The sequence below is a fragment of the Nomascus leucogenys genome, chromosome 4 (assembly GCF_006542625.1).
Source record: "Nomascus leucogenys isolate Asia chromosome 4, Asia_NLE_v1, whole genome shotgun sequence".
NCBI lineage: Eukaryota > Metazoa > Chordata > Mammalia > Primates > Hylobatidae > Nomascus > Nomascus leucogenys.
Window position 1 is genome coordinate 44,708,295 of NC_044384.1, and position 27,612 is coordinate 44,735,906.

General features: G+C 37.0%; 1 protein-coding gene across 3 annotated transcripts in view; it reads right to left on the reverse strand.

The window, feature by feature from the left end:
- MAPRE2 (microtubule associated protein RP/EB family member 2) overlaps positions 1-27,612 on the reverse strand; it is a 165,276-nt gene that overhangs the window by 34,333 nt on the left and 103,331 nt on the right. For all 3 annotated transcript variants that reach the window (XM_012506326.2, XM_003261930.4, XM_003261934.4), the window contains 2 exons: positions 12,693-12,838; positions 7,017-7,230 (listed from right to left, as the gene is read on the reverse strand). In XM_012506326.2, the coding sequence (XP_012361780.1) occupies positions 7,017-7,230; positions 12,693-12,838 (360 nt within the window). The remainder of the gene's footprint in view (positions 1-7,016; positions 7,231-12,692; positions 12,839-27,612) is intronic.

The following is a 27,612-nucleotide window of genomic DNA, read 5'->3' on the forward strand; positions in this document are numbered from 1 at the left end:
CATATGCAGAAAACTGAAACTGAACCCCTTCCTTACACCTTATACAAAAATTAACTCAAGATGGAGTAAAGACTTAAATGTAAAACCCAAACCCTAGAAGAAAACCTAGGCAATACCATTCAGGACATAGGCATGGGCAAAGACTACATGACAAAAATGCCGAAAGCAATTGCAACAAAAGCCAAAATTGACAAAAGGGATCTAATTAAACTAAAGAGCTTCTGCAGAGTAAAAGAAACTATCATCAGAGTGAACAGGCAACCTACAGAATGGGAGAACATTTTTGCAATCTACCCATCTGACAAAGGTCTAATATTCAGAATTTACAAGGAACTTAAACATATTTACAAGAAAAAAAAACCCCATCAGAAAGTGGGCAAAGAACATGAACAGACACTTCTCAAAAGAAGACATTTATGCAGCCAACAAACATATGGAAAAAAAAAAAGCTCAACATCACTGATCATTAGAGAAATGCAAATCAAAACCACAATGAGATGCCATCTCACACCAGTCAGAATAGTGATTATTAAAAAGTCAGGAAACAATAGATGCTGGCAAGGCTGTGGAGAAATAGGAATGTTTTTACACTGTTGGTGGGAATGTAAATTACTTCAACCATTGTGGAGGACAGCATGATGATTCCTGAAGGATCTAGAATCAGAAATACCATTTGACCCAGCAATCCCATTACTGAGTATATACCCAAAGGAATATAAATCATTCTACTATAAAGACAGATGCACACATATGTTTATTGCAGCACTATTTACAATCGCAAAGACATGGAACCAACCCAAATGCCCATCAATGACAGACTGGATAAAGAAAATGTGGTACATATATACCATGGAACACTACGCAGCCATAAAAAGGAATGAGATCATGTCCTTTGCAGGGATGTGGATAAAGCTGGAAGCCATCTTCCTCAGCGAACTAACACAGGAACAGAAAACCAAACACTGCATGTTCTCACTCAAAGTGGGAGGTGAACAATGAGAACACATGGACACAGGGAGGGGAACATCATACACTGGGGCCTGTTTGGGTATTGTGGGTGAGGGGAGGAAACTTAGAGGACTGGTCAATAGGTGCAGCAAACCATCATGGCACACATATACCTATGTAACAAACCTGTACGTTCTGCACATGTATCCCTTTTTTTTTTTTAGAAGAAAAAAAGACAAAAAAGGTCAATTCAACAGGATGACTTAACACTCGTAAATACGTATACACCTAGTAATAGAGCACTAAAATACAAGAAACAAAAATGGAGAGAATTAAAGGGAAAAATGGACAATTCCATGATCAATGCAGGAAAATTCAACAGACTCTGCAGCAAATGTTAGAACTGGACAACAAAAAAATCCACAAAATACAGATCTGTTTACTCTGACACTGGTATTAGGTAAGTAAAAAAACGCACATAGAAGAGCTGAATAATACCATCACACACCTTGATCTAATTGATATTTCTAAAACACTATACAACCAACTACTGCAGAATACACATTCTTTTCAAGTGCATGTGGTCCATTGACCAAAAAAAGACTATATTCTGGGCCATAAAGCCAAGATCAGAACAAGGATAAAAACCACTCCTTACTGCTATTTTTTACTGCTTCTCTTAAAAAGCAAAGCAAACAAACAAAAAACCCAACAAAGTAAAGCAATTCTTATTTCCCAAAAGAAGGTGAGAGGTGATGAGTACTTAGATGACAGGTGCTCAACAAATGCTCATACATTGCTAAACAAATAAATGAATAAACATGATTACATTTTACAGTCATACAAACAGCCTTAGAAAACCCAACATTAAGAGTAATTATTGAGTGAGAATATTCAAATATTCAACAATGTTCTTGAACTTTAGGATTTATTCAAATCTACATTTAGGGATTTAATTATGATTGTTCAAATACTTTATTCTATTCTACTTAGGTTGCTTCTTTTTGAAACCACTTTTCTAGCATTCCTATTAATCTGATTTTAAGGCTGAAACACTGAAGTCCCTAAGGAAAGCAGAAAGCTCAAACTCAATTTCCATAGCAACTCTAAATCTATCACACTATATTTATATATGGGCGTTTGATTTAAATACTTGAATGTATGTGAATCTGCAATGTGTCTTAGCTATCGTTGCTATAGTAACTACATAACTTTGAATTTCCTTTTATGTTTAGTAAGTGTTCACACATAAAAACCAATCCCCACCAACAGCTATCTTGAGTTGCAGATATGGCTCATAGCAATAAATTTACAAACATCATGATTCACAATGATGCGTGTACTTATATATCTATCATTGTGAAAATGTGTATTTTAATACATGCCCCTGGTTGGTAGATTAAAACCAATTCAAGATGCAACTCCTCAGAACGTAGACAATAAAACTTACCAAGCAGCCATTTACCCTTAGGTGACAGCCTCTGCTTATGCAGTAGGCTTGTTACAGTAAAGTCCCCAATGACACACAGAGAAGCCACAGCCAAACTATTCTAAGGCTTCTCTGAATCATAAACAAAACTTTTATCTGTATCAAAATGGTTGAAAAATCTAGCATGTTCTTACAAAAACAGGATGCACCAATTATTTAGAATATATCTATTTTATACATAAGCAATCTCTGGTGCATGCTTATATAAGTAGTCTGTACGATGTAAAAGCACAATTTTTTTTCTTGCTAATGTAGACTGAGTCCTTTCATGGTGACAATCTACTCCAGGATCACTTTTTCCACTCTAATCTGGTCCCTCTGTCATATAAAATGTTTGGGAGCTGCCACTTACTGTTCTTACTGTATAACAGTTAGGAAATGCAAGCTAATTTTAATATTGGCCTAAGGAAATTTTGGGGGAGAGATAAATCCACTAAAAAAATAAATCAAGTATTCCAAACTCAAAATAAAAAAAAAATTAAGGACCATCACCTGTTTTCGATACCAGCCACTGCTTATGTCCACTAATGCAGATAATTAAGAAATGACCAAGGCTTAGAGGTGGGAACAAAATTACTGCTATATGTTAGTGACCCGGCAACACTGTGAGATAAATGTGATACAGATACATGAATTTTCCAGACCACTGACCATAACCTTTCATTTGCTCTAAATTTCAGATGAACAAAAGCAGACTGCGTATAAAGAGAATGGCTTTGAGTGACTCCCAGAAGCAGGAGTGCCAGTTTAGATAATGTAAAAATAGAGTTCATGAGGGAAATAAATCAGAGAATTATGACAATTCTAAGAATTGTAAGGGACCTATGAGAGTATTGATGACTGCCTGCTGGTGTCATACATATACTAAAGACTACTGAGAGGCAATGGAATGATTTGATTTTGTAATAAAGATCCCAGGATACTATGAAACTCTTTAGTAAGGTTTTGTTAAGTTTTTTTTTTTTTTTAACTGAGGTTTGCACTTTCTATTGATACCTGTATATTCCTTGCCCTAATGAGCTATGTGCTAAGAAACCACATCCCCATCTTTATTACAATTATGTCTAAATTAAGAAAGAGCAAACACATTCTGGGTAAGTACCTCAGAAACTCTCATGAATGAAGACTAAAGTGCATACATTTTATAGCACCTACTCTGACTCTTAGAAGACATTTTGGCTTATATTATCTTGGCTGTATTCCCAATAACTGGATATATGACTTCTAGAAAAAATGAGGTCTTAATGCATTTATAGGAGCCTTTCTCCTATCATGGCTTTTAATAATAACACACTATATGTGATATACCCCCAGTATAGTTTTACTACCCCACAATGCCTAAAAATCAGAGCATATTTTATTAAAAAGGGAATGGCTGTTTGACTTCTGAAAATATCATTTCTCCCTGATTAAGACAAATAACGTAAACATGGTCAAGGTATCAGGAACATGGTCTCAGGAAATTACTCTCTTCCAGAACATTAAAATTTATTATCTGTTGACGTTAATGAGTTTCCTGAGCATTGTCACCCAAGAGGTTAAGCTCTAGAAAATATATATTTCTCTTTTAGGTTCATGGACATTTTATCAAAATGGCACACGTTTATCTGCAGCTTTTGTGAAAGACGGATGAGGGAATTCCTAGAAAACGCCGCCAAGGTAGCATAGTAATAGTGCTGTTTGGGGGGCGGAGGAATATTGGTACCAATGGGAAAAAAATTAAGGACAGGTTATGATTGTGGAAGAAAATATTCTGAGGTCTGTCCAATCTCACTACAGAAAACTTGAAAAAATGGCAGTTGAGTTTCGAGTCCAAGCTATCCATCATTCACAGCTATAGAAAATGACATTAAGATGAGAAATATCAGACACCCTTGATTTTCTTACCTTTTTGTCCTCCCACACCACATATCTCCTGAATCCCAGACTTTGGAGAGGGCACAACATCCCCCTTTTCTCCACTCCAGCTCCTAGACTGATGAAAACTGCTGACAAAAGTTGAAGGCCTATCTGAACTGCCATCAATGTTTGCTTCCCAAACTCTTTGTGGCTTAATTTTTACCCAGCCTCTCCTATCGCTTTGGCTCCAAGAAAATAAATATCCTCTCTTTTCCTTTCTAACCCTTTATCTATGCCCTTGACATCTCATCTTTTCCCTTCAGCTTTAGCGTCATACTCCAATTTCCCCTCTTTTTCTATTTTCAATGATTCCTTCTCCAAAGACATGTCTCCCATCTTACAAACCTGCTTATATTGCCTTATCCTAAAAGCAAATAGAACAGTTGAAAAAGAATACCATTTTCCTTCCAATCTTATTTCCTGAAGCTACTATCACTCTTTTCCCTACACAAACCAAATGTTTTCATTTTCCTCCATTTTTTTCCTGACACATTTGTTAAAGGTTGAATCTACTCTTACTGCCTCCACTTCCACAAGCCCTTGTTAAATTGCTGCAATCTAGGCCTATGCCCTCAGTATTTTAATGGACCAATTCTCTGAGGGACTATTAATCACCTCCTGGGAGTCAGACTTTGGCCTATTTTTCAGGCTTCATCCTGTTTGATATTGCCACAATTAATTTTTGGCACTGTTGGTGACCCCTCTTTCTACAAATTTCCTACTGTTTTTGTTCTCTGATGCTGAGCTCTCCTGGTTTTCTTCCTGACGTTCATCTTTTTTGCAGCTTCCTCTTCTTCCTCCTCCGCCTTAAATGTATGTATTTCCAAAGATCTGTGCTTAGTTTTCTTTATTCTATATAGGCTCACCCATTATGGCTCCAAAGTTGGATCTTTCCACTGTCTCAATTTGCTTCCTCCAACTTTTTCCTCAAGCCATTCCTGGCTCTACCATTCTACTGAATGGAGAAATCATTCAAGTTGAGAAATCTAATGAACTCTTTCAGGCCTCATTTAACTTGACTTCTCAGCAGATGTAGACATTGTTGACCATTATGCTCCCTACCTTCTGCTTCCCTGACACATCACTTTCTAGTTTCCTTCATTTTTTCTGGCACCTTCCCTGCTTCCTATGCAAGCCCTTCCTCTTCTACTCAACCAGTAAATGTCCAAGTTTCTTAAGACACTCTATGCTTTATCACTCAGTATTTGCTTCCAGCTTCCATTACATCAATATATGGAAGAATCACAAATGTTTATCTTTAGCCTATAACTCCTTTGAGCTCCAGACACACATGTGTACCACCCCAATACAAAAACTGCCTATGTAGATCTTCTCTTAATGTCACAAAAGAATCTCAAACTTGGTATGTTCAAAACAAACTCCAGATTTCTTCCCAAATCTGGTTCTCTTTCAGCACTTCTTGAACAAAACTCCAAATCCTTCCAGTTGTACGAGAAGTCATGTTTAACATCTCCTTCTCTTTTATCCCAGTATTCAGCCATTACCAACATCCAGTCTATTTTGCCTCCTAACAACTCTCCCAGAGTTGTTCATTCCTCTTCATCTACATGAGTACTATTTTAATGCAGATGAAGAATTCATCTAATTCATACTAGTGAGTATGAGTATTCATGTTATCCTTAAAAATATTTTAAAAATATTTATTTTTAAATATTAAAAAAATTTCAAAAAGTAATGCCAGTCTTCCAATGGTTTCAGTCTACCTGGAATACAGCCATAAATCCAGAAATAAGATGATAAAAATGCTGTTTAACAGTGAGCAAAACTGTGATTTCAAAGCTATCACCACCTATGTGGTCCTGCTAACCATTTCTACTTCATTCTGATTGTAGTTTGGGCATAAATAAGAAATTTGTTTTATTTACAAAATTAAGGTTACTGATTTAACAAGTTTGAACACTGGGTTCCACAATTGAGATGGAAACATGATTTTGGATGATTTCATGTTTAATTGTGCAGGACCCAACTGTGTTTCTAATAATGACCCAATTTTATAAGAACACATTCTGCTTGGTAAAGTCTGCTGTTTATGGCAAGGATGTTTATAATATATTTTAGAAAGTGTGTTTTTTTTTTTTTTTATCCACAGAAGTTTTAAAAGTTTTAGTGTTCCAGATATTTTTCCTAATGACTTCACTTTTGGACAAAGCTGGATAACTAGGGTATTGCTGAATGTTACTGCATAAAAATTGCCACTGCCTACAGAGGAGGTAGGATGTACGGTTCACAAATTTCCTTTGACGGGTTAGAGATGATGATCCACATTTAACAACAGAGTTCAGTTCATATGCTGGTCTGTACTGCCAGCAATTAAGCAGTAAAAATACGTCAGTCAAAATCTAAACAGCCTACTTGAAATTTCTCGAAAAACTAAAAGGAAAAAGAAATCTATCCTGGGAGCATTACTTTCACTACCAGCTTCAGTGATACAATGCAAATAGCTCTGCCTTTTTAATAGTTTAAATGAAGATGGTTAGACTAATGACAAATAGGTCACAGGAAGATAAATGTGGTGAAACAGACAACAGCAGAAATCATACAAAGGCATTAAAATATTGACTGCTGGGAAGAATCAATCAGAAACACACGGTAAAGCACAGACCGGTCTGAGCCATTCTCTAAGATGAAAGCAACTCCCGCAATCTCATTGTGACAATACCTGCTGTGGGGGAGTTTGCATGGTGAGACTTTTTTGGTAGGTTGAAGATCTGTTCGCCAGGGTCAGGAGGAGGAATTGCATCTTGCCCTTGTCGTGCCTCTACAGGATCATACTCCTTCCCATCGTAGTTAGCATCATAAAATTTCTTAAACCATTGAATAAAATCCAGGTTGTCCTGGAAACGTCCTTTCACTAGCTTCTCCACTGGAATTACCTGCAACAAAAAATCACTTTGTGAGTTACAAACCTCATGTTTGGGTATATACCCAAAAGAAAGGAAATCAGTATCTCAAAAAGATATCTGCACTTATAAGTTTGTGGCAGCACTGTTTATAATAGCTAAGATTTGGAAGCAATCTAAGTGTCCATCAACAGATGAATGGATAAAGAAAATGTGGTACATATACACAATGGAGTACTATTCAGGCATAAAAAGAATGAGTCACAGTCATTTGCAACAACATGGATGAAACTGGAGATCATTATGCTAAGTGAAATAAGCCAGGCATGGAAATACAAACATCACACATTTTCATTTATTTGTGGGATCTAAAAATCAAAACAAGTGAATTCATAGGCATGGAGAGTAGAAGGACGGTTACTAGTGGCTGGAAAGGGAGAGTTGGGGATGGTGACTGGTTACAAAAAAGTTAGAAAGAATGAATAAAACCTACTATTTGATAGCACAACAGGGTGACTACAGTCAATAATAACTTAATTGTACATTTTAAAATAAAGAGTGTACTTGGATTGTTTGTAATTCAAAGGATAAATGCTTGAGGGAATGGATAACTGATTCTCCACGATGTGCTTCTTTCATATTGCATGCCTGTATCAAAATGCCTCAGGTACCCCATAAATATACACACCTACTATGTACACACAAAAATTAAAGATAAAAAAAAAAAAGAACTAAACCACAACATCATTGTTGGTTTTCCTGGAATATTTAGTACTTCTGAACAAGCCAGACAAAAGGAATATCCTTAGTTGTCAAGAGGGGCTGGTCCCACTCATAGTACATTTATCGTCAAAACATCTCTCCGGAAAAACAGAGGCCTCGGATGTTGTGCTATTTCAAGACTGATAAGCTTTTTATTTTTATTTTATTTTATTTATTTTTGAGACGGAGTTTCACTCTTGTCACCCAGGATGGAGTGCAATGGCAAGATCTCGGCTCACTGCAACCTCCGCCTCCTGGGTTCAAGCAATTCTCCTGCTTCAGCCTCCCGAGTAGCTGGGATTACAGGCATGCACCACCATGCCTGGCTGATTTTTATTAGTAGAGATGGGGTTTCACATGTTGGCCAGACTGGACTTGAACTCCTGACCTCAGGTGATCCACCCGCCTCGGCCTCCCAAAGTGCTGAGATTACAGGTGTGAGCCACTGTGCCTGGCCGATAAACTTTTTAAATTTCTTTGTAATATGTAGCCCAGTTGTGTTGAGATAAACTCATATAAAGACTATAGTTACTAGAGAGTGGGGATGAGTAAGATTTAAATCAATAAAATAGATATTTTTATGGCTTCATAGTATTCCATGGTGTATATGTGTCACATTTTCTTTATCCAATTTGTCATTGATGGACATTTAGGTTGATTCCATGTCTTTGCTATTGTGAATAGTGCTGCAATGAATGTCCACATGCATATGTCTTTAAGGTAGAACAATTTGTATTCTTTTGGGTATATACCCAATAATGGGATTGCTGGGTCGAATGGTAGTTGTTTTTAGCTCTTTGAGGAATCGCCACATTGCCTTCCATAATGAACTAATTTACACTCCTACCAACGGTGTATAAGCATTCCCTTTTCTCTACAACCTCACCAGCATCTGTTATTTTTTGACTTTTTAGTAATAGCCATTCTGACTGGTGTAATTTGCTGTTATTTTTTCAGGACATAGGCATGGGCAAGGACTTCATGTCTAAAACACCAAAGGCAATGGCAACAAAAGCCAAAATTGACAAATGGGATCTAATTAAACTAAAGAGCTTCTGCACAGCAAAAGAAACTACCATCAGAGTGAACAGGCAACCTACAAAATGGGAGAAAATTTTCGCAACCTACTCATCTGACAAAGGGCTAATATCCAGAATCTACAATGAACTCAAACAAATTTACAAGAAAAAAACAACCCCATCGAAAAGTGGGCAAAGGACATGAACAGACACTTCTCAAAAGAAGACATTTATGCGGCCAAAAAACACATGAAAAAAATGCTCATCATCACTGGCCATCAGAGAAATGCAAATCAAAACCACAATGAGATAACATCTCACACCAGTTAGAATGGCCATCATTAAAAAGTCAGGAAACAACAGGTGCTGGAGAGGATGTGGAGAAATAGGAATATTTCTACACTGTTGGTGGGACTGTAAACTAGTTCAACCATTGTGGAAGTCAGTGTGGCGATTCCTCAGGGATCTAGAACTAGAAATACCATTTGACCCAGCCATCCCATTACTGGGTATATACCCAAAGGACTATAAATCATGCCGCTATAAAGACACATGCACACGTATGTTTATTGCAGCACTATTCACAATAGCAAAGACTTGGAACCAACCCAAATGTCCAACAACGATAGACTGGATTAAGAAAATGTGGCACGTATACACCATGGAATACTATGCAGCCATAAAAAATGATGATGAGTTCATGTCCTTTGTAGGGACATGGATGAAACTGGAAACCATCATTCTCAGTAAACTATCGCAAGGACAAAAAACCAAACACCACATGTTCTCACTCATAGGTGGGAATTGAACAGTGAGAACACATGGACACAGGAAGGGGAACATCACACTCCAGGGACTGTTGTGGGGTGGGGGGAGGGGGGAAGGACAGCATTAGGAGATATACCTAATGCTAAATGACGAGTTAATGGGTGCAGCACACCAACATGGCACATGGATACATATGTAACAAATCTGCACATTGTGCACATGTACCCTAAAACTTAAAGTATAATAATAATAAAAAATAAAAATGTAACATATCAAAAAAAAGAAAATGGAAAGATATCTAGCTATGTGAATTATATTATCACTGGATTCTTACCTTTTACATCTTTAGGTGGGAATACTAGCTGAATGTGAATCACAAGATAGTTACAAAGCTAGAGTGTGAGTCAGATTGTGTGTGAGTGTGTGAATGTGTGTGAGTGTGTGAGCATGTGATTCAGACAAGCACACAGCTCACAGCTTTGCTATGTGACAATATGAATGGAAGCTATAGAAATTAAACTTTGAACAAGGCTTTGCCACTATGGGAGCTATACATCACTGATATCCTAAAATGTATCAATAGGACCACTTTAGAAAATGTAGAAAGACCTTACATATCAATGAAAACTTGGAAGAAAAAAGCAACTGAAGCATGCATTAAACTAAATAATTAGCAATAAATTTTGCACAAATGTTTTTTATGCAGCTAAAATAGAAACTAAACCAAGTACAGAGCAAAATAAAGAGAAGAGAATCTTTTGGAAGATACCATATTTTTCATGAAGATTCTTTGGGTAATAGACTTTGGTGGTGATATGTTGCTCTTTTCTCACTTCCCCCAAACTTCAGTGAAGTCTGCTTACAAGGAAGAATTCCTGCCACATGTGAACTCAATTGCTTTAAAATTTTTATTTTTTATTTCAGAGAGAGTCTCACTCTGTTGCCCAGGCTGGAGTGCAGTGGTATGACCATACCTCACTGCAGCCTCTAACTCCTAGGCTCAAGAGATCCTCCTGCCTCAGCCTCCTGAGTAGCTGAGCCTACAGGTATGTGCCAGTGCACCTGGCAATTAAAAAAAAATTTTGTAGAGATGGGATCCCACAATGTTGACCAGGCTGGTCTGGAACTCCTGGCCTCAAGTGATCCTCCCACCTTGGCCTCCCAAAGTGTTGAGATTACAGGTGTGAGCCACTGCGCTCAGCCTCAATTGACTTTTAATTGTATTATTTAATCACTTTTATGTCTTCTGAGTTTAAAATTTTTGTTTATGCTGATATTGATTGTTCGAAATAAACTTTTTAGAGGCTTTTTAGAGCATAAAAAGCTTTTAACTAACAAACTACTATATTTTGTCTATTGTCGGACATGAAAATTTATAAACAGTTTTAGACACTGGTGGTACATTAGCTGTTAAAAGAAGGCATTTACTTCTGTTGATTTAATTTTGCATTCCCTATCAACATGAAAGCTTCAGGGCAAAAGTTCAAAATCCTAGGTGGCAAGCAAAAGCATAGAACTTTCCATTGTGCCATCAGGCTATGACACACATGAATGAGGGTACTTAATGCTGTCTCTCACTGTACTTTTGGATCAAATCACTGCACACTAAAGCTAGAAAGGCTAACAAAGGCCATCATGGCCAGTCTCCTTCCACTGCAATAATTTTTTTCTTCAACATTCTTAACAACTGCTCATCCATTCTGTGTGTATATACTTCTGGAGAGATATGGAGCCCACTAATTTGATGTATAGCAAGTTCCATCAATAAACATATGAAAAGGTGTTTCTTTTCTTTCTAATCTAGAAGCATGTATAGAGAAATGAATGAAAAAGATACAAGAGGTATTATAAAAGTAAGGAGAACCTATATATCCCTAGTTTTAACTACATATGGAAAGAGCTAATTGGAAATTAACCATGACAAAGGACATAAAGTTGGAAATAATCAAAAGGGCTAAGATGTTAAAGAGAATGTATGTTTTGAAATAAAAATTCCAAGACAATGAGAAGTCAGGATTTTCTTAATATATTGATAAGAATGTCAAGAAGATATTAATTGCCTTAGCTTACAAAATACATAGTTTATCAAACTTCCCTTTAATCTCTATCTTTTGTAACCTGGTATTTTATTTTTCATTTCCATAGCCTATTTATTACCTCTGTTTATGCAAAGAACAGTTTTCCATTTCTCCCCTGCTGGTTTATCTCTTTTTCCTTATTCAAAATTCATTTCTTTCTAAGCTCATTCATGCTAAGAGATATATCCTAAATAAGGAATACAGATTAAGTATGTATTTAAATAGCAGTAAACATGCAGAAAGAGACTGAGTTTTAGCAATAATCCCTTATTGAGAGAAAAAGTACTCCAGGCCATTTGTACCACTCCAGGACAAAAGTGTAACTCATGGGAGAAAAAAAGGGCAAATTATGGAAATTGAGAATCTGAGCACACAGACTATACTGGACACTGTTTCTCATGTCAACTTCATAACCATGAACAAGGGGTTTTTAGTCCCATTGTACAGATGGGTAAACTCAGACTCAGAATTTAAATAACTTGCTCAAGTCATGAAGCTGGGATTCAAAACCATGCTGTTTCTGCCATGACATGATGTTTTTCCAAAAGAACAAAATACAAAGAACCACAGTGGCATCTGGCAAACATTAGAAGTTTCTCATCTGCAATGCTAAATTTAACTAATAACACTTTAACATTTGTGAGCCCTGTTAGTTTTTAGTCTACTGGCTACAAGTTTAGAAAATCTGAAATGAAAACCTCATAAAAATACAAGAACTTAGGGCAATGCTTTATGCTAGGTACAGACCCCAGCCTACTGTTGAGATATCAAGATATATCCCATCGGTATGCTGCTGGACTTTTGCATTTATGCACAAAAACAATTTTAAGAAAAAACAACACATTTTATGGAAGTACAAATCTCCTACCTTATCAACGTTCATTCGCTTAAATGATGCTTGCAGAAGTTTAAAATTGTGAATATACTCATGTTCCAGCTTTGCTTGAAATTTTACTTTCTTCAAACTAATGCAACCAGGGAAGAGCATGTCCATGAACTGGCAATAGGCTGCTCCTGGAAAGAAACAAGAACAGTGCTGGAGTGAGTCTCACTGTACCCAGATGTGGTAGAGGACTGCTATGCTGGAAGGAGATTGTGCTTACAGGCACCATCATCACTCAGAGCAGAGTGCGTCCTTCTTACCAATGTGCTTCTATCTCCTTGTCCACAGGATCTGGGAGCTAGAGGGAAGGGACTGTACCTCAACAACACAGCACCTGCCACTTCCCAACCCTAAACTCCGTGTATTGTACTGCATGCATCAGAATATCACCAGGTTCCACAACCAACAAACGGAACCTCACACTATAAAGCCAAGGAAACCAGGGTTAAGAGGAGCCCTTTCTAGCTTCTACCAGAGAAAAGAAATATACATTTTCTTCCACCTGGCTACCACCTGCTCCAAGTCATCAAAATAAACTTAAGAGGAAAAAGAGAGGAAAACGTGAGAGAACTACAAAAGTTCTCATGTAATGTGTAGCTCAAAAAATACACATATGCTCAAGCTGTTTTCTATCTATAGCTGTGGTATTTACAAAATACCACACAGGTGAAAACTACAAAACCCCCACACAGGTGAAAACTACAAGCCAATTAATACCAATTTAAGTATTAAGTTTACTTATTAAGTATTAAGTGTTACTTAAGAATTAACTATTACGTATTACTTATTAAGTATTAAACATTACTTATTATTTATACTTATTAACTATTACTTATACTTATTAATTATTAAGTATTAAATTGGTAAATTTAATTGTTAAATTTTGTTATAAGCCAAATTAATACTAATTTAATTCCAGTCCAGAGCAATGGGGTTTCCATATTAACATGAAGTATGAAGACATGGATACTGAAAGCTATAGAAGTTCAGAGTCATGTTCTTTATGACTAAGAAACATGACAAAAATGTCCAATGAGCCCCCTGGGAAATTATCATAGAAAAAGGGGACTTTTAAAAAAATATATGAAGAGCTCTTAGAACATGACCACTACAACTGGGAAATTCTGGCAAGCTGTGTTTACTGATTCATATCTTCTTACTAGTATAGGCTAATGGCGTTTAGGAAAATAAACTGGAAGCCAGAATGATTTCTTTTCTTTTACAAGAAAGAAAACCAAGTGGCAAGAATAGGAACAAGTCACCATTTTTAGGTTCGTTCTTTCTTTGCTGTCTCCAGATCTCTTGGTGTATTTCTATGATGTGCCCATGATCAGTCTTTCTGGAACATGAAGTGCCTCCCCTCATCCTTTACACTACCAAGACTTCTGTGAAGAGCCAGTCCTTCTACTTGGGTGACTCACTTTAGGAAGGAAGACCTGCTCTGTCTCTTATGTGAAATAAAGGTTAGGCATCCTTTACTGAGACAGGAATCTGAGATAAGAGAGAACAAGACATCAGGAATCTAAGGGTTGTTAAAACATGAAGTGCTGAGGCAACTCCTATTTTGTAGGTAATAGCGTAAAGTGATGAAACATAGGCCATAACAAATATCTCTAGAGTCTCTGCATCTGGCGTCCCTTTAGATGACATACCCTGAATACTAACTAGTAAGTTCCTAGTCAACCAGATGGGTTCTCTTAAAAAGAAGACAAAATAAAACAAATCGAAAAAAAAAAGACACTGGGGGAGGTAAGAGAAACATCATGATCTGGAGGGTATTCTTTGAGTCATCACCCACTATCCAGTTCTTTCTTTTGAAGGGCCGCCAGATGGAGCAAATTCCAATCGCCACTTTAACATTATTATTATTTTTTTATATGGATGGGATTGTGGGAACACAACTGCCTCATTACCTGGTCTTAGAAGTTATTTTCACTTTTGTAGAGTTTACCATAAAATTTATCTATGGAGACCTCGATACTATATACTTTTACAAACCAACCAACCAAATTCCTCATGTTTCAGATTTAAAAAGAAGTAACAGCTTTTGAAAAAAAAAAAAACAAAACTTTCTTCCATATAGTGAGGGAAGGAAGGAAAAATCATCTCTAGTGTCATCATCCAGAGACAACCACTGGAAATATTCTGGTATATGCCATTCTAATCCTCTTTGGAAGGGAGTGTGTGTGTGTGTGTATGTGTGTGTGTGTGTGTGTGTGTTTTCTTAAAAATGTGATCCTGTTTTAAAAATGTAATCACATTATACCCATTTTTAATGTAAACTTTCTGAAGCTCAACAGACCATAATTCTCTTTCTGAGTCATTTAATATGCTCTATCAATATTTTTAATGGCTTTCTTATTTTTATATCTTGCTTATCAACTTTCTCGAACCAAGAATACATAAATATTCATGCATATTTCCGTCAAGTACTTTTATGGTCTCAAGTTTTACATTTAAATTCTGAATCCATGTGGAATTTATTTTTGTCTATGATATAAAGTATGGTTCTAATTTTAGTCATTCCAAATGTTGGTGGAAATCTGTCATTTTTGGCTCCCCAGGATTTGGACACCTACTACCTGGGGAGAAGCTATAATGCCCTGCCTCCCACCACAGAAGCTGAAAGTGGCCAGACATCCCTTTCCCTCATAGCAATAAGGATGCAGGCCCATGACCTAGGCTCTGTGTTTGAATCCTGCCTCAGTCTCTGAGTTGAGGGAATGATATAAACACACAGGGACCATTAGAGTTTAGTTGTGGTGGCAGAGTGGTGGGGTCTAGAGTCCTGAGCAGCAAAAGCAGCACAGTGCCATCCTATTCTTGTGACACAAGGGAGGCTGTGTTCCTAGCTCCTTAGCATCCTTTGGTTCCTATCCATCTTCTGAGCTCGGCTTTCCATTGACTCTGAGCTACCCAACATTTTTCCTATAGATTGTTCTTCTACTTAAGCCTGCCAGGATTAACTTCTACTATTTTCAACCTAAACCACTAACTGATAAAGTTAGCTAGGTGCTGAAGATCACAACTTAATAATCTATTCTTTCCCCACCAATGAGAAGCACTATTTTTACTATATATTAGCTTCCTAATACATGTACTTACATCGCTTTCTAGACTTTAAATTGACTTTTTTGTCTCCATGGCAGTTCCACATTCTTATTTAAAATTCTATAACATGTATTACTATCTATAGAATAATTTCCCCTCCTCTTATTCTCAAAATTTTCCTAAATTTTATCATGCCATTTATTCTTTCCATTATATTTTTGAATTTGTTATTCATGGCATATAAAAATAATAGCTTTCAAAAAATAGGTAACTTATTAATTTGTATTTTGTTTTGATAAATAATTATATACATTATGGGGTACAAGTGTGATGTTTTAATACATATATACATTGTGTAATGATCAAATCAGGGTATTTGGCATATCCATCACCTCATACATTTATCATTTCTTTGTGGTGAGAACATTCAAAGTTGCTATTTTTTTCCCAAGTGGCTGAAAAATATTTTACTTGGTATTTCACCATTGCTTATTTAACCTTGTGCTTGTTTTCCAATTTTTCTCAATTATAAATAATGCTACGATTTGAAAAACTCTTGTCTTGAGAGAGGTCAACATAGGTCAGAGGAGATGTTGGCTCTAAACAGGGTACACTCCTGGGATTTGAGGGCAAGGGGAATATGAAATATACAACACAATATTGTTAACCATAGTCACCATACTGTATAACAAAATGCCAGAGCTTATTCCTCCTACCTAACTGTAACTTTGTACCCACTGACCAATCTCTCTCCATTCCTCCCTCTGCTTTCCCCTTTCCAGTCTCTGGGAATCATTATTCTGCTCTTTATTTCTGTGAGACCAACTCTTTCAGATTCCACATGAGGAAGATCATGCAGTATTTGTCTTTCTGTGCCTGGCTTATTTCACTGAATATAACGTCCTCCACGTTCATCCATGTGGCCACAAATGACAAGATTTCATTTTTTTATATGACTAAACAGTATTTTCTTGTGTATTTATACCACTTTTAAAAAATCTATTAATCACCCTGAGGGACACTAAGGTTGATTCCATTTCTTGGTTATTGTCAACAGTGCTACAATAAACATGAGTGCAGATATCTCTTGGGCATACTGATTTAATTTCCTTTGGCTATATATCCAGTCGTTGGATTGCTGGATCATACGGTAGTTCTATTTTTAATGTTTTGAGCTGCCTCCATATTGTTTTTTATAATGGCTGTACTAATTCACATTTCTACCAACAGTGTATGAGAGTTCTCCTTTCTCCAAATCCATGCCAACAATTTTTTTTTTGCCTTTTTGATAATAGCCATTCCTTTTTTTTTTTTTTTTTTTTTTTTTTTTTTTGAGACAGGGTCTTGCTCTGTCTCCCAGGCTGGAGTGCAGTGGCATGATCTCGGCTCACTGCAACGTCCACCTCCCAGGTTCAAGTGATTCTCATGCCTCAACCTCCCCAGTAGCTGGGACTACAGGCACCCACCACCATGCCCAGGTAATTTTTGTATTTGTTGAAGAGATGGGGTTTTACCATGTTAGCCAGGCTGGTTTTGAACTACTGACCTCAAGTGATCTGCTCACCTCAGCCTCCCAAAGTGCTGGGATTACAGGCATGAGCCACTGCGCCTGGCCTCTTTTTGATAGTAGCCATTCTAATCGGGGTGAGGTGATGTCTCACTGTGGTTCCCACTGTATTTCCTTGATGATTAGTGATGTTGAACATTTTCTCCTATACCTGTGGCCATTTGTATGTTTTCTTTTGAGAAATGTCTAACCAAGTCTTTTGCCCATTTTTTATTTAGTTCTTTTTTCTACTGAGTTGTTTGAGTTCCTTATACTAGCCCCTTGCCAGATGAATAGTTTGCACATATTTTCTTCCATTCTGTAGGTTGTCTTTTCACTCTGCTGATTGTTTCCTTTGCTGTGAAGGAGTTCTTTTGTTCGATATAATCCTATTTGTCTATTTTTGCTTTTGTTAGCTGTGCTTTTAAGGTCTTATCCAAAAAATCTTTGCCCAGATCAATGTCATGAAGTATTTCCCCTATGTTTTCTTCTAGTAGTTTTATCATTTTAGGTCTTTCGCCCATTTTGAGTTGATTTTTGTATGTGGTAAGAGATAGGGATCTAGTTTAATTCTTCTGCACATGGATAGCCAGGTTTCTTAGCATCATTTATGAAGAGACTGTCCTTTCCCTATGTTCCTGGCACCGTGGTCAAAAATCAGTTGGCTACAAACGTGTGGATTTATTTCTGTGTGCTCTATTCTGTTGGATTGTTCTATGTATCTATTTTCAGGTGATATGGTTTGGATCTGCGTCCCCACCCACATCTCATGTTCAACTGTAATCCCCAATTTTGGAGGTGGGGCCTGGTGGGAGGTGACTGGGTCATGGGGCCAGTTTCTCATGAATGGTTGAGCACCATCCCCTCAGTGCTGTTCTTATGATAGTGAGTAAGCAGTGAGTTCTCGTGAAATCTGGTTGTTAAAAGTGTGCAGCAAGTGTGAAGCAACTCCCTCATCCCTCTCTTGCTCCTGCTCCAGCCACGTAGGATGTGCCTGCTTTCCCTTGGCCTTCTGCCATGACTGGAAGCTTGCTGAGGCCTCCCCAGAAGCAGAAGCCAATATGTACAGCCTGCAGAACTGTGAGCCAATTAAGCCTCTTTTCTTAATATTAATACATTACCCAGTCTCAGATATTTCTTTATAGCAATGCAAGAATAGGCTAATACATCATGCCAGTATGATGCTATTTTGGCTACTATAGCTCTGTAGTGTATTTTGAAGTCAGGCGATGTGATGCCTCAGTATTTTTTTTTTTTTTAAATACAGATGCCGTGGGAGAGTGGGATAGCCCACTCATTGCCAAGGAGGCAAAGTGGAGTCAAAGGAGCCCACCCATCTGCTGCAGTCCCCTCCAGCATTGTTCTTTTTGTTCAGTATCGCTTTGACTACTCAGGGTTTTTTGGGCTTCCATGTGAACTTTAAAATTATCTTTTTCTATTTCTGTGAAGAATGCCATTGGTATTTTTGCAGGAATTGCATTGGATCTATAGATGGCTTTGGGTAGTATAGGTTAAGTACACCTTATCCAAAATGCTTTGGACTAGAAGTGTTTTCAGATTTCAGATACTTTAAAATTTGGGAATATCTGCATACATATAATGAGATATCTAGGAGACAGGACCCAAGTCTAAACATGAAAATCGTTTATGCTTCATATATACCTTATACACATACCTTGAAGGTAATTTTATACAGTATTTTTAATAATTTTGTGCATAAAACAAGTTTGAATGCGTTTTGCCTGTGATCTGTCACGTGAGATTAGGTGTGGATTTTTCACTTGTGGTATGTCAGAACTAAAACAATTTCAGATCTTGAAGCATTATGATTTTTGGATTAGAGATGCTCAACCTGTATGGACTTTTTAACAATATTGATTTTTCCAATCCATAAACATGGCATGGCTTTCCATTTACTTATGTCCTCTTCAATTTCTTTCATCAATGTTTTATATGTTTCCATTGTAGAAATCTTTCACCTCCTTCGCTAAGTTTATTCCTAGGTGTCTCACTTTTTTGGTAGTGATTGTAAGTGGGATTGCTTTCTTGATTTCTTTTTCAGATAGTTTGTTATCAGCATATAGAAACGCTGCTGACTTTTGTTACGTTGATTTTGTATCCTGCAACAAAATTTGTTTATTAGTTCTAACAGTTTTTTTAAATTGAGTTTTTAGGGATATAAATATATAATCATGCTGTCTGCAAACAATTTGACTTCCTCCTTTCTATTTTTTTTCTGGTTTTTTTTTTTTTGAGACTGAGTCTCACTCTGTCTTCCAGGCTGGGAGTGCAGTGGCGCGATCTTGGCTCACTGCAACCTCAGCTGCCCAGGCTAAAGCGATTCTCCTGCCTCAGCCTCCTGAGTAGCTGGGACTACAGGCACCCACCACCATGCCGGCTAATTTTTGTATTTTTCGTGGAGACAGGGTTTCACCATGTTGGCCAGGCTGGTCTCAAACTCCTGACCTCAGGTGATCTTCCTGCCTTGGACTCCCAAAGTGCTGGGATTACACACGTGAGCCACCGTGCCCGGCCCTGAGTTCCTCCTTTCTAATTTGGATGCCCTTCATTTCTTACTCCTGTCTAACTACTCTGGCTAGGACTTCCAGAACAATGTTGAATAGAAGTGGTTAAAATGGACATCCTTGTCTTGTTCCAGATCTTATCTAGTAAAGCTAGGATATAATTCATATACCCTAAAGTTCAACCTTTTGAAATGTAAAATTCAGTGGTTTTTAACATACTCGCAGAATTGTATATCCATCGCAACTATTTAATTCCAGCAGATATTTATTACTGCCAAAAAAACCCCTTCTTACTCATTAGCAGTCGCTCCCTATGATCTCTCCTCCCTCCAGGCCCTGGCAACCACTCATCTATTTTCTGTCTCTATGGATCTGACTATTCTGGACAATTCATATAAATGGAATCATATAACATGTGGCCTTTGTGTCTGGTTTCTTTCACTCAGCAAAAACTTCTCAAGGTTTATCCATGTTGTTCCATGTATCAGAACTTCATTTTTTTTCTTTACAGCAAATAATATTCCATTTTATGAATTACCACATTTTACTGATCTGTTCATTAATGAACATCTAGATTGCTTTCACTTTTGGACTATTTTGAGTAATGATGCTACAAACAGTTGTGTACAAGTTTTTTCATGGACATGTTTTCAATTCTCTTGGCAATATACCTAGGAGTGGAATTGCTGGGTCATGTGGTACCTCTGTTTAACAATTTGAAAAACTATCAAACTGTTTTCCAAAGCAGGTGTACTATTTTATATTTCTACCAGCAACAGATGAGGGCTCCACATCTTCATCATCACTTGTCTGTCGTTTTGATTCTAACCATCCTAGTGGATGTGAAGTGGTATGTCACTGTGGTTTTGCTTTGATTTCCCTAATGACTAATGACATAGAGCATCTTTTCCTTGTGCTTTTTAGCCATTTGTATGTCTTCTTTGGAGGAATGTCTATGCACATTCTTCGCTTGTTTCTTAATTGGGTTGCTTTTTTATTGTTGAGTTGTAAGAATCCTTTCTATATTCTAGATATAATTTCCTTATCAGATATATGATTTGTAAATATTTTCTCCCATTCTGTGGACTGTTTCTTCACTTTCTTGATGGTATCATTTGAAGCACAAATGTTTTATATTTTAATAAAATGCAATTTAGCTATTCTTTTGTCACTTGTGCTTTTGTTGTTATAACCAAAAACCACTGTATAATCCAAGGTCATGATGATTTATACCTCACTTTCTTTTAGAAGCTGCATAGTTCCTATCAAAGGTCAACTCTCTACTTGTGCTCTGGGTCATGTCTCCTCTTACTCATTGAGTCATTCCTGCTGCTATCCTCATTCTCTCCTGCAATGCAAATTTCTTCCTGTATATGTTATTCCTAAATCCTGCAAATATGCTCCAGTATCATTCAACTTTGACAAAATAAAACCAAAGTTTCTTGATCCCACATCATCCTTGAGCTATTGTACCATTTATCTCCTCCTCTTCACAGTAAAACTTCAAATTGTCCCTGTTTTCATTGTTTTATCTGACATCCAATTCAATTTAGTACAAATTCAATTGTCTTCCAACCTCACCATCTTCTGGTCAAGGTCATCAAAAGCTTCTCTGCTATCAAATCAAACAGTTGTTTTTCTTTCTGCATCCTACTCAACCTCTTAATAGTATTTGGCCTTATTGACCACCTCTCTTGCTCTTGAAATTCTATATTTTCTCCTTTAATCAGATAAAAATAGATGTCAACAAACTGAAAAATTCAGGAATCATTGCCAGTGTCCTGGAAGTCTTACCAGCCACAAATCAGAATGTTCCTCATCAACAGATATACAGACTTTTGTACCATTTAACTACCCTAGCAATAATGTGACATACATTTTGAATAAACCCACTTTTATCTCATTATGCCAAGGCTACCATTATTCAGATCACATCCCTCTCCTGCTAAGAATATCACAGTGGTTTTCTACGAAACCATCATAAAATCCAAATTCCTTCCCTGGCTTAAAATACCCTGTTATGAGGCCTCTGTCTATTTCTCCCTTGTCTAACTTCCTTTTAGGAAGGTCCCTTCACGCTGGCTTCCTTGCTGTTCCTAGAATACTTTAGATTTGCTCCTGAATTAGGACCTTTACACACAGTTTCATCTAGAACTTCACATGGTGACCTTCTTGACATTCAGATGAAGGCTTATATGTCATCTCCTCAGAGAGGTCCTCCCTTACTATGCCATATGAAGTAGCCTTCTAGTCCTAGTCACTCTTTTTCACCTCATCCTGTTTTATTAACTCTTATGTTGGCATTGTATTAACTCATATGTTGGTGCTGTGGTTTGGATATCCCCTCCAAAATGCATGTTGAAATTTATTTGCCATTGTGATGGTAATTAAGAGGTGGGACCACTAAGAGGTAAGCAGTCCATGAGGGTTCGGCCCTCCTGAATGGATGAATGCCATTCTTGGGAAAGCAGATTCGTTATAAAAGGGCAAATTTGGCTCTTGTTCTCTCCCTTATTCTCTCTTGCATTTCTGCCATGGAATGACACAGCATGAAGACCCTTGCCAGATGCTGGTTCCCTGATCTTGGACTTCTTAGCCTCCAGAAGAGGAAGACAATAAATAACTGTTCATTATAAATTACCCAGTTTGAAGTATTCTGTTATAGCAGCATAAAACAGACTAAGAGAGTTTGTGGCTTATTTTTTCCCTCACTGCAATATAAGTTTCAAGAATACTTGTGCCTTATTTGTCTTGGCCCCCTATATATCTAAATATTTAATACAGTACTTGGCATAAGTCGGTTTCAATAAATATCTGGCTAATGAATGAAGATCTGCATAGTAGTTGAACCACAACAAGGGCTGGTAAACAGTAAAGTTCTTATGTTGCCAAACTCCCCAAAGAAATATTATGAGAAGAGTTGCTAAAAATTCTTTTAAGAATTGATGAGGTATAAATAAAATTTTTTTTTTTTTTTTTGAGATGGAGTCTCGCTCTGTCACCCAGGCTGGAGTGCAGTGCTGCGATCTCGGCTCACTGCAAGCTCCGCCTCCTGGGTGGGTTCACGCCATTCTCCTGCCTCAGCCTCTCCGAGTAGCTGGGACTACAGGCGCCCGCCACCACGCCCGGCCAATTTTTTGTGTTTTTAGTAGAGACAGGGTTTCACTGTGGTCTCGATCTCCTGACCTCGTGATCCGCCCGCCTCGGCCTCCCAAAGTGCTGGGATAACAAGCATGAGCCACCGCGCCCGGCCTAAATAAAAATTTTTAAAGCTACTTAAATAAAATAAGAATGACCCTAGAGACCAAGTCTGCAGAAAAGTGAAAGATAAGCTTTAAAAGCTAAGCATAGGGTAACACATTCAAGTAACACAACCCAAATTGTAGGATATTGTGCTTACCAAGAGGTTAATTATGATGGGATATACTCTGAGCCCATAAGCTCACAGTGCTGTTGCAATTATGAAGGTCTACAAGATTCTGAAATGATCTGGAAATAAGTAGGGGGAAAAAAACTATTCTGTCTTTCTACACTGTCTGTACCCCTATAGCCCTAAGATTGGTTTCAGTTGTTATACATCAAAAGTGACATAACGAAGCTGACAAGTGTGGGGACAGGAATAAAAAATGAACAGCTGGGAGGCTGTATGAAGATGGCAGAGCTCAAATATGAACATTCATACTCGAAGGATTCAGGAGTGTATGATTTAAGTCTATAAAATCATGAAAAGCATAAGACAATCTCATTTTCACCAGATCCCAGGATTTCAACCATAGAGTAATATCAGAATAAATGGACATTTTTAAAGTGGAAATGTTCCGATAAAAGGAAATATTACTCTAATAACAAATTTATGGAATATATTATGCAAGAAATGTAAGACATAAAAACACCCACATTTGTGTAAAATCTGTTAGCGTTTTCATATGTATTTTAAACATTCTGAATCCCATAGTATCCTTAAGAGGTAAGTATTTTTATTATCATTCCCATATTTTACAGGTATGGGAACAAGGCTCAGAAAGTCACCCAGCTAAGAAATTGCAGAGTGGAATTTAAACTCTGATCTGAACTTCGATTTTTTTTTAAGAAAAACATTCCTTTTTTCTATGCTGCTTTTAGGAAATTATATGTAAAAATTAAAAGGTTCAAAGAGTGTTTGGAAATTTTTATAGATTAAGTTTTAGAAATTTTTATAGATAATTCTAAAAGGAAATATAAAGGAAAATGCAAGAGAACATGTAAATCTTTTGGACTGGTGTTAGGAGTATCAGCTATACCTTTCCTATTTATAGTAGAATCTTGGGCTTGATAGATCATTAATCTGCTCCAATGTCATGACTTTCCATTTCAGTATATATACTCATAAGAATTTCATTTTACATATATACAATGTGTATATAAAAATAAATGTCATCTCTATATATAATCTTATTGATCACCCATATATATGAGATACATATATAGATATGTAGATACATATATAGATACATATATATGTATAGATACATGTATAGATACATATATAGATATGTATCTCATATATACATGTATGTATATATCTTATTGCTGTCAAAAAAAGTCTCACAGCACTTTTCCAGAAATGCAACACAATCTGTGGAAAACACAACAAGCCAGATTGGGTTCTGTCACAAGCAGCCACTCGAATTGCCCATCTGATTTCCTCACAGGCCAAGGAACTATTATACAGAGATGCCTATATCACTGAGGGATTAATTACAACTTTTCACTTTCCATAATCTTATTTGGTACTGATGAAGGGTTAGAAGAAAAGCACAACAACCTCAATTAACTGGACACATCCATATGATCATACTCTTCATGATGTGAATCATTACAGGTAAATGATTTGTAAAAAAGCTTATTATCTCAAGCTAGTATCAACAAAGAATGGGGAGGCGGGAAACAGAAAACTATGTTGGCCTTTGGATCTGAGCCTTCTCATCTTGAATGAACTGTGACATGTCGTCACACCCTGCTAAGCCAACAGTATTCTTATCTGCAAAACCTCAGTGTTGGACTGATCTCTGAGCTCTAAAATTAGATGATTTTCTAATTCTCAGTCTGTCACCAAGTTCTCTTTTAAGGGATACTTGATATTTCTGCTAATTAGGAGACAATGATGCTCATCTTCATATGACTAAGATGTTTGCCAGCACTCTTGCTTCTAGCCATGACTGGCTTTTGTCATAGTTAACATAAGAGGAGACTTACTAATAACATTGCTGCCTCTGGTGGAAAATTCCTGGGGGAACACACACACCCTTTCCAGATTCAGTTCTGGTGACCCTATCATCCATGAACTTCTCTTTGAGATCTTGACATTTACAAACTCAGTAACATAGCCATATTTTCTGTCCAATAGTTGAATATTAGCAATGAAAAATCTCCTTCATATTAGAATATTGTTCATACACAATAATCATAAAATCACCCCAGCTTTATTTTGGCATTGAGCTCATCATTCCTTGAACTGATGTTCCTGCAGAACTGCAACTATTACCTAAGCCCAAACCTCATGTTGAAGGAAGCATTCTCCTTTGGGAAATGAGGGCTTTACTGAAGAGGAAAGTGAGGCTGCAAAATACAAGGTTACATATTTCCAGCACATCAGCAGAAATCTCTCTACCTACAGAAAAATATGGTGTAAGGAGTTTAATGGCAATTGTGAAATAATGCTTTGAAATATTAACATTTTAAAGGAATTTAAAATCCCAAAGTTCAACTGTATCATTCTAATCTAACAAAAATCTGATTAAATTGGTAGTGGCTTTTTGTTGTTTTCATAGGCATCCTTCACATTCCTGGCATGGAGGAGCAGCTTGATAGCTTCAGTTAACACAATATTATTTCACTCTGTTAAGGGGAACTTTGGACACTGTTTACCTCACCTGCCCCGAGCCACAAATGCAAAAATAAAGATCAAGAGTTCAGAAATCCAGTTTCAACTGAGATTGCTCCTTTGAATTCCCATGGTCCTCAGCTAAGCTTCCTGCTTCTCTCCACTACCTGACATTGTCAGAAACCTTTTATTCCTATTGCAAATAAGTCCAAAGACAAGTAGCTTTCAAACCGATCCCATATAGAGGAAAAGGAGTAATAGCCAGCAGGAAGATTTCAACTCCTGCAGACACAGAGGCGGCTTACTTGAACTGAAGAGAGTGCTGAAAAGCACTCCATCTTTTCCCTTGAACACACAGAATAAACTGTCAAAGGACATTTTCATCTCTTTTCTTGTACAGGAAAAGAAATAAGCTAGCAATAATTATTCAGGCAGAGAGGTAGATTTTTAAGAGTATCAGCAGATTAATTAAAAGGCCTTGTCAAACAGTGTGATTGGTCTTTTATCTGATAAATGCCCTCAGTTTTTCATTAATTCATATGATCTTAAAACCTTTTTAAGAATCTTATAAGTCTGCACCAAACTGCAGTTACAGGTGCCAGTATCCTCTGTTTATAACCTGCTTTCAACAAGAACCAAGAATACTTTTTTAAAAGTAATGTTATTTTATTTTATTTTATTATTATTTTTTTGAGATAGAGTCTCACTCTGTCACCCAGGCTGGAATGCAGTGGCGCAATCTTGCCTCACTGCAACCTCCACCTCCCAGATTCAAGTGATTCTCCTGCCTCAGCCTCCCAAGTAGCTGGGATTACAGGTGTGTGCCACCACACCCAACTACTTTTTATATTTTTAGTAGAGACAGGGTTTCACCAAAAAGTAATGTTATGTTTAAATCTGAATTTTATTAAGAAGCCTGCAGAACCACATTAAATGTTAGGCCTGCTGTAGAGAAAATTGATCAGATATTAATATTACTGTAACAAATTGATTTTAAAAGTGCTTCTTCATAGAAACATCATGGAAGAATAAAGAATACTTTCTTTTATCTTTCAAAAGGAAATTTCAATGGAGTAAAAACCTATAAAACAAGTAGCCCTTGATTAAGATTTAGGTATCAATATTTTTATTAAAAAGTGAATTTTAGAAAAATAGAGATTTTCCTGGCAAGTAAAATATCTCATTGGTTTCAAAGATTTCTTTTCATCTGCTGATTAATGGTCCAGTGGCCAGTGCTCAGTTTCATGCCTAGATTCTAACACCAGTGATTTCTTGTAGGATAATGTGCTCATCAAATTTTACCAAAATAAGGTGTCTGACTTGGTAAAATATGATTTGGCTTCTCCAGAGGAGCCAAGAAGGAAGAAGCAGGAGAGGCACTGGGAGCACACGGCAGGAATGGTGTGCAGAACAAAATGTCACTGGCTTCCAGGGAGGCTGATACTGAAACTGGCAGTGCGATGTCTCACAGGCTAGAGTCTGAGAGTGGAGCTAAAGTTAGAATTTGACATTCCAGATAGAGGAGCAAAGGGGACATAAAAAACTTTTATTACAAATGAAAAACAAGTTCAAAAGTTACATATGAAACCCATTCTGAAGAAGTCAGTTTTCTCATTAGGGTCACGAAAATAGAAAGTTTCATAAAGCTGTAGTATCATGGGATATAGCTTCTCCACATGTGCACTCATATTCTCACATACTTGTATTACCTTTCTACTTTAATGAACAAAAAGGTGTTTTTTTTTTTAAAGTATTGATTAAATATGTAAGGTCAAATTTAAGGTAAGACTTAACAGCTCGAGTAGAAGGTAAGAATCTGAAAAGATATGAGATCTTATCTAATTTTTGTAGTTGTAGGTCACCTCTAAAGAAATGCCCATCTGTAGGTGGCATGGAGAGATGTCATTTTGTTTATTTAGC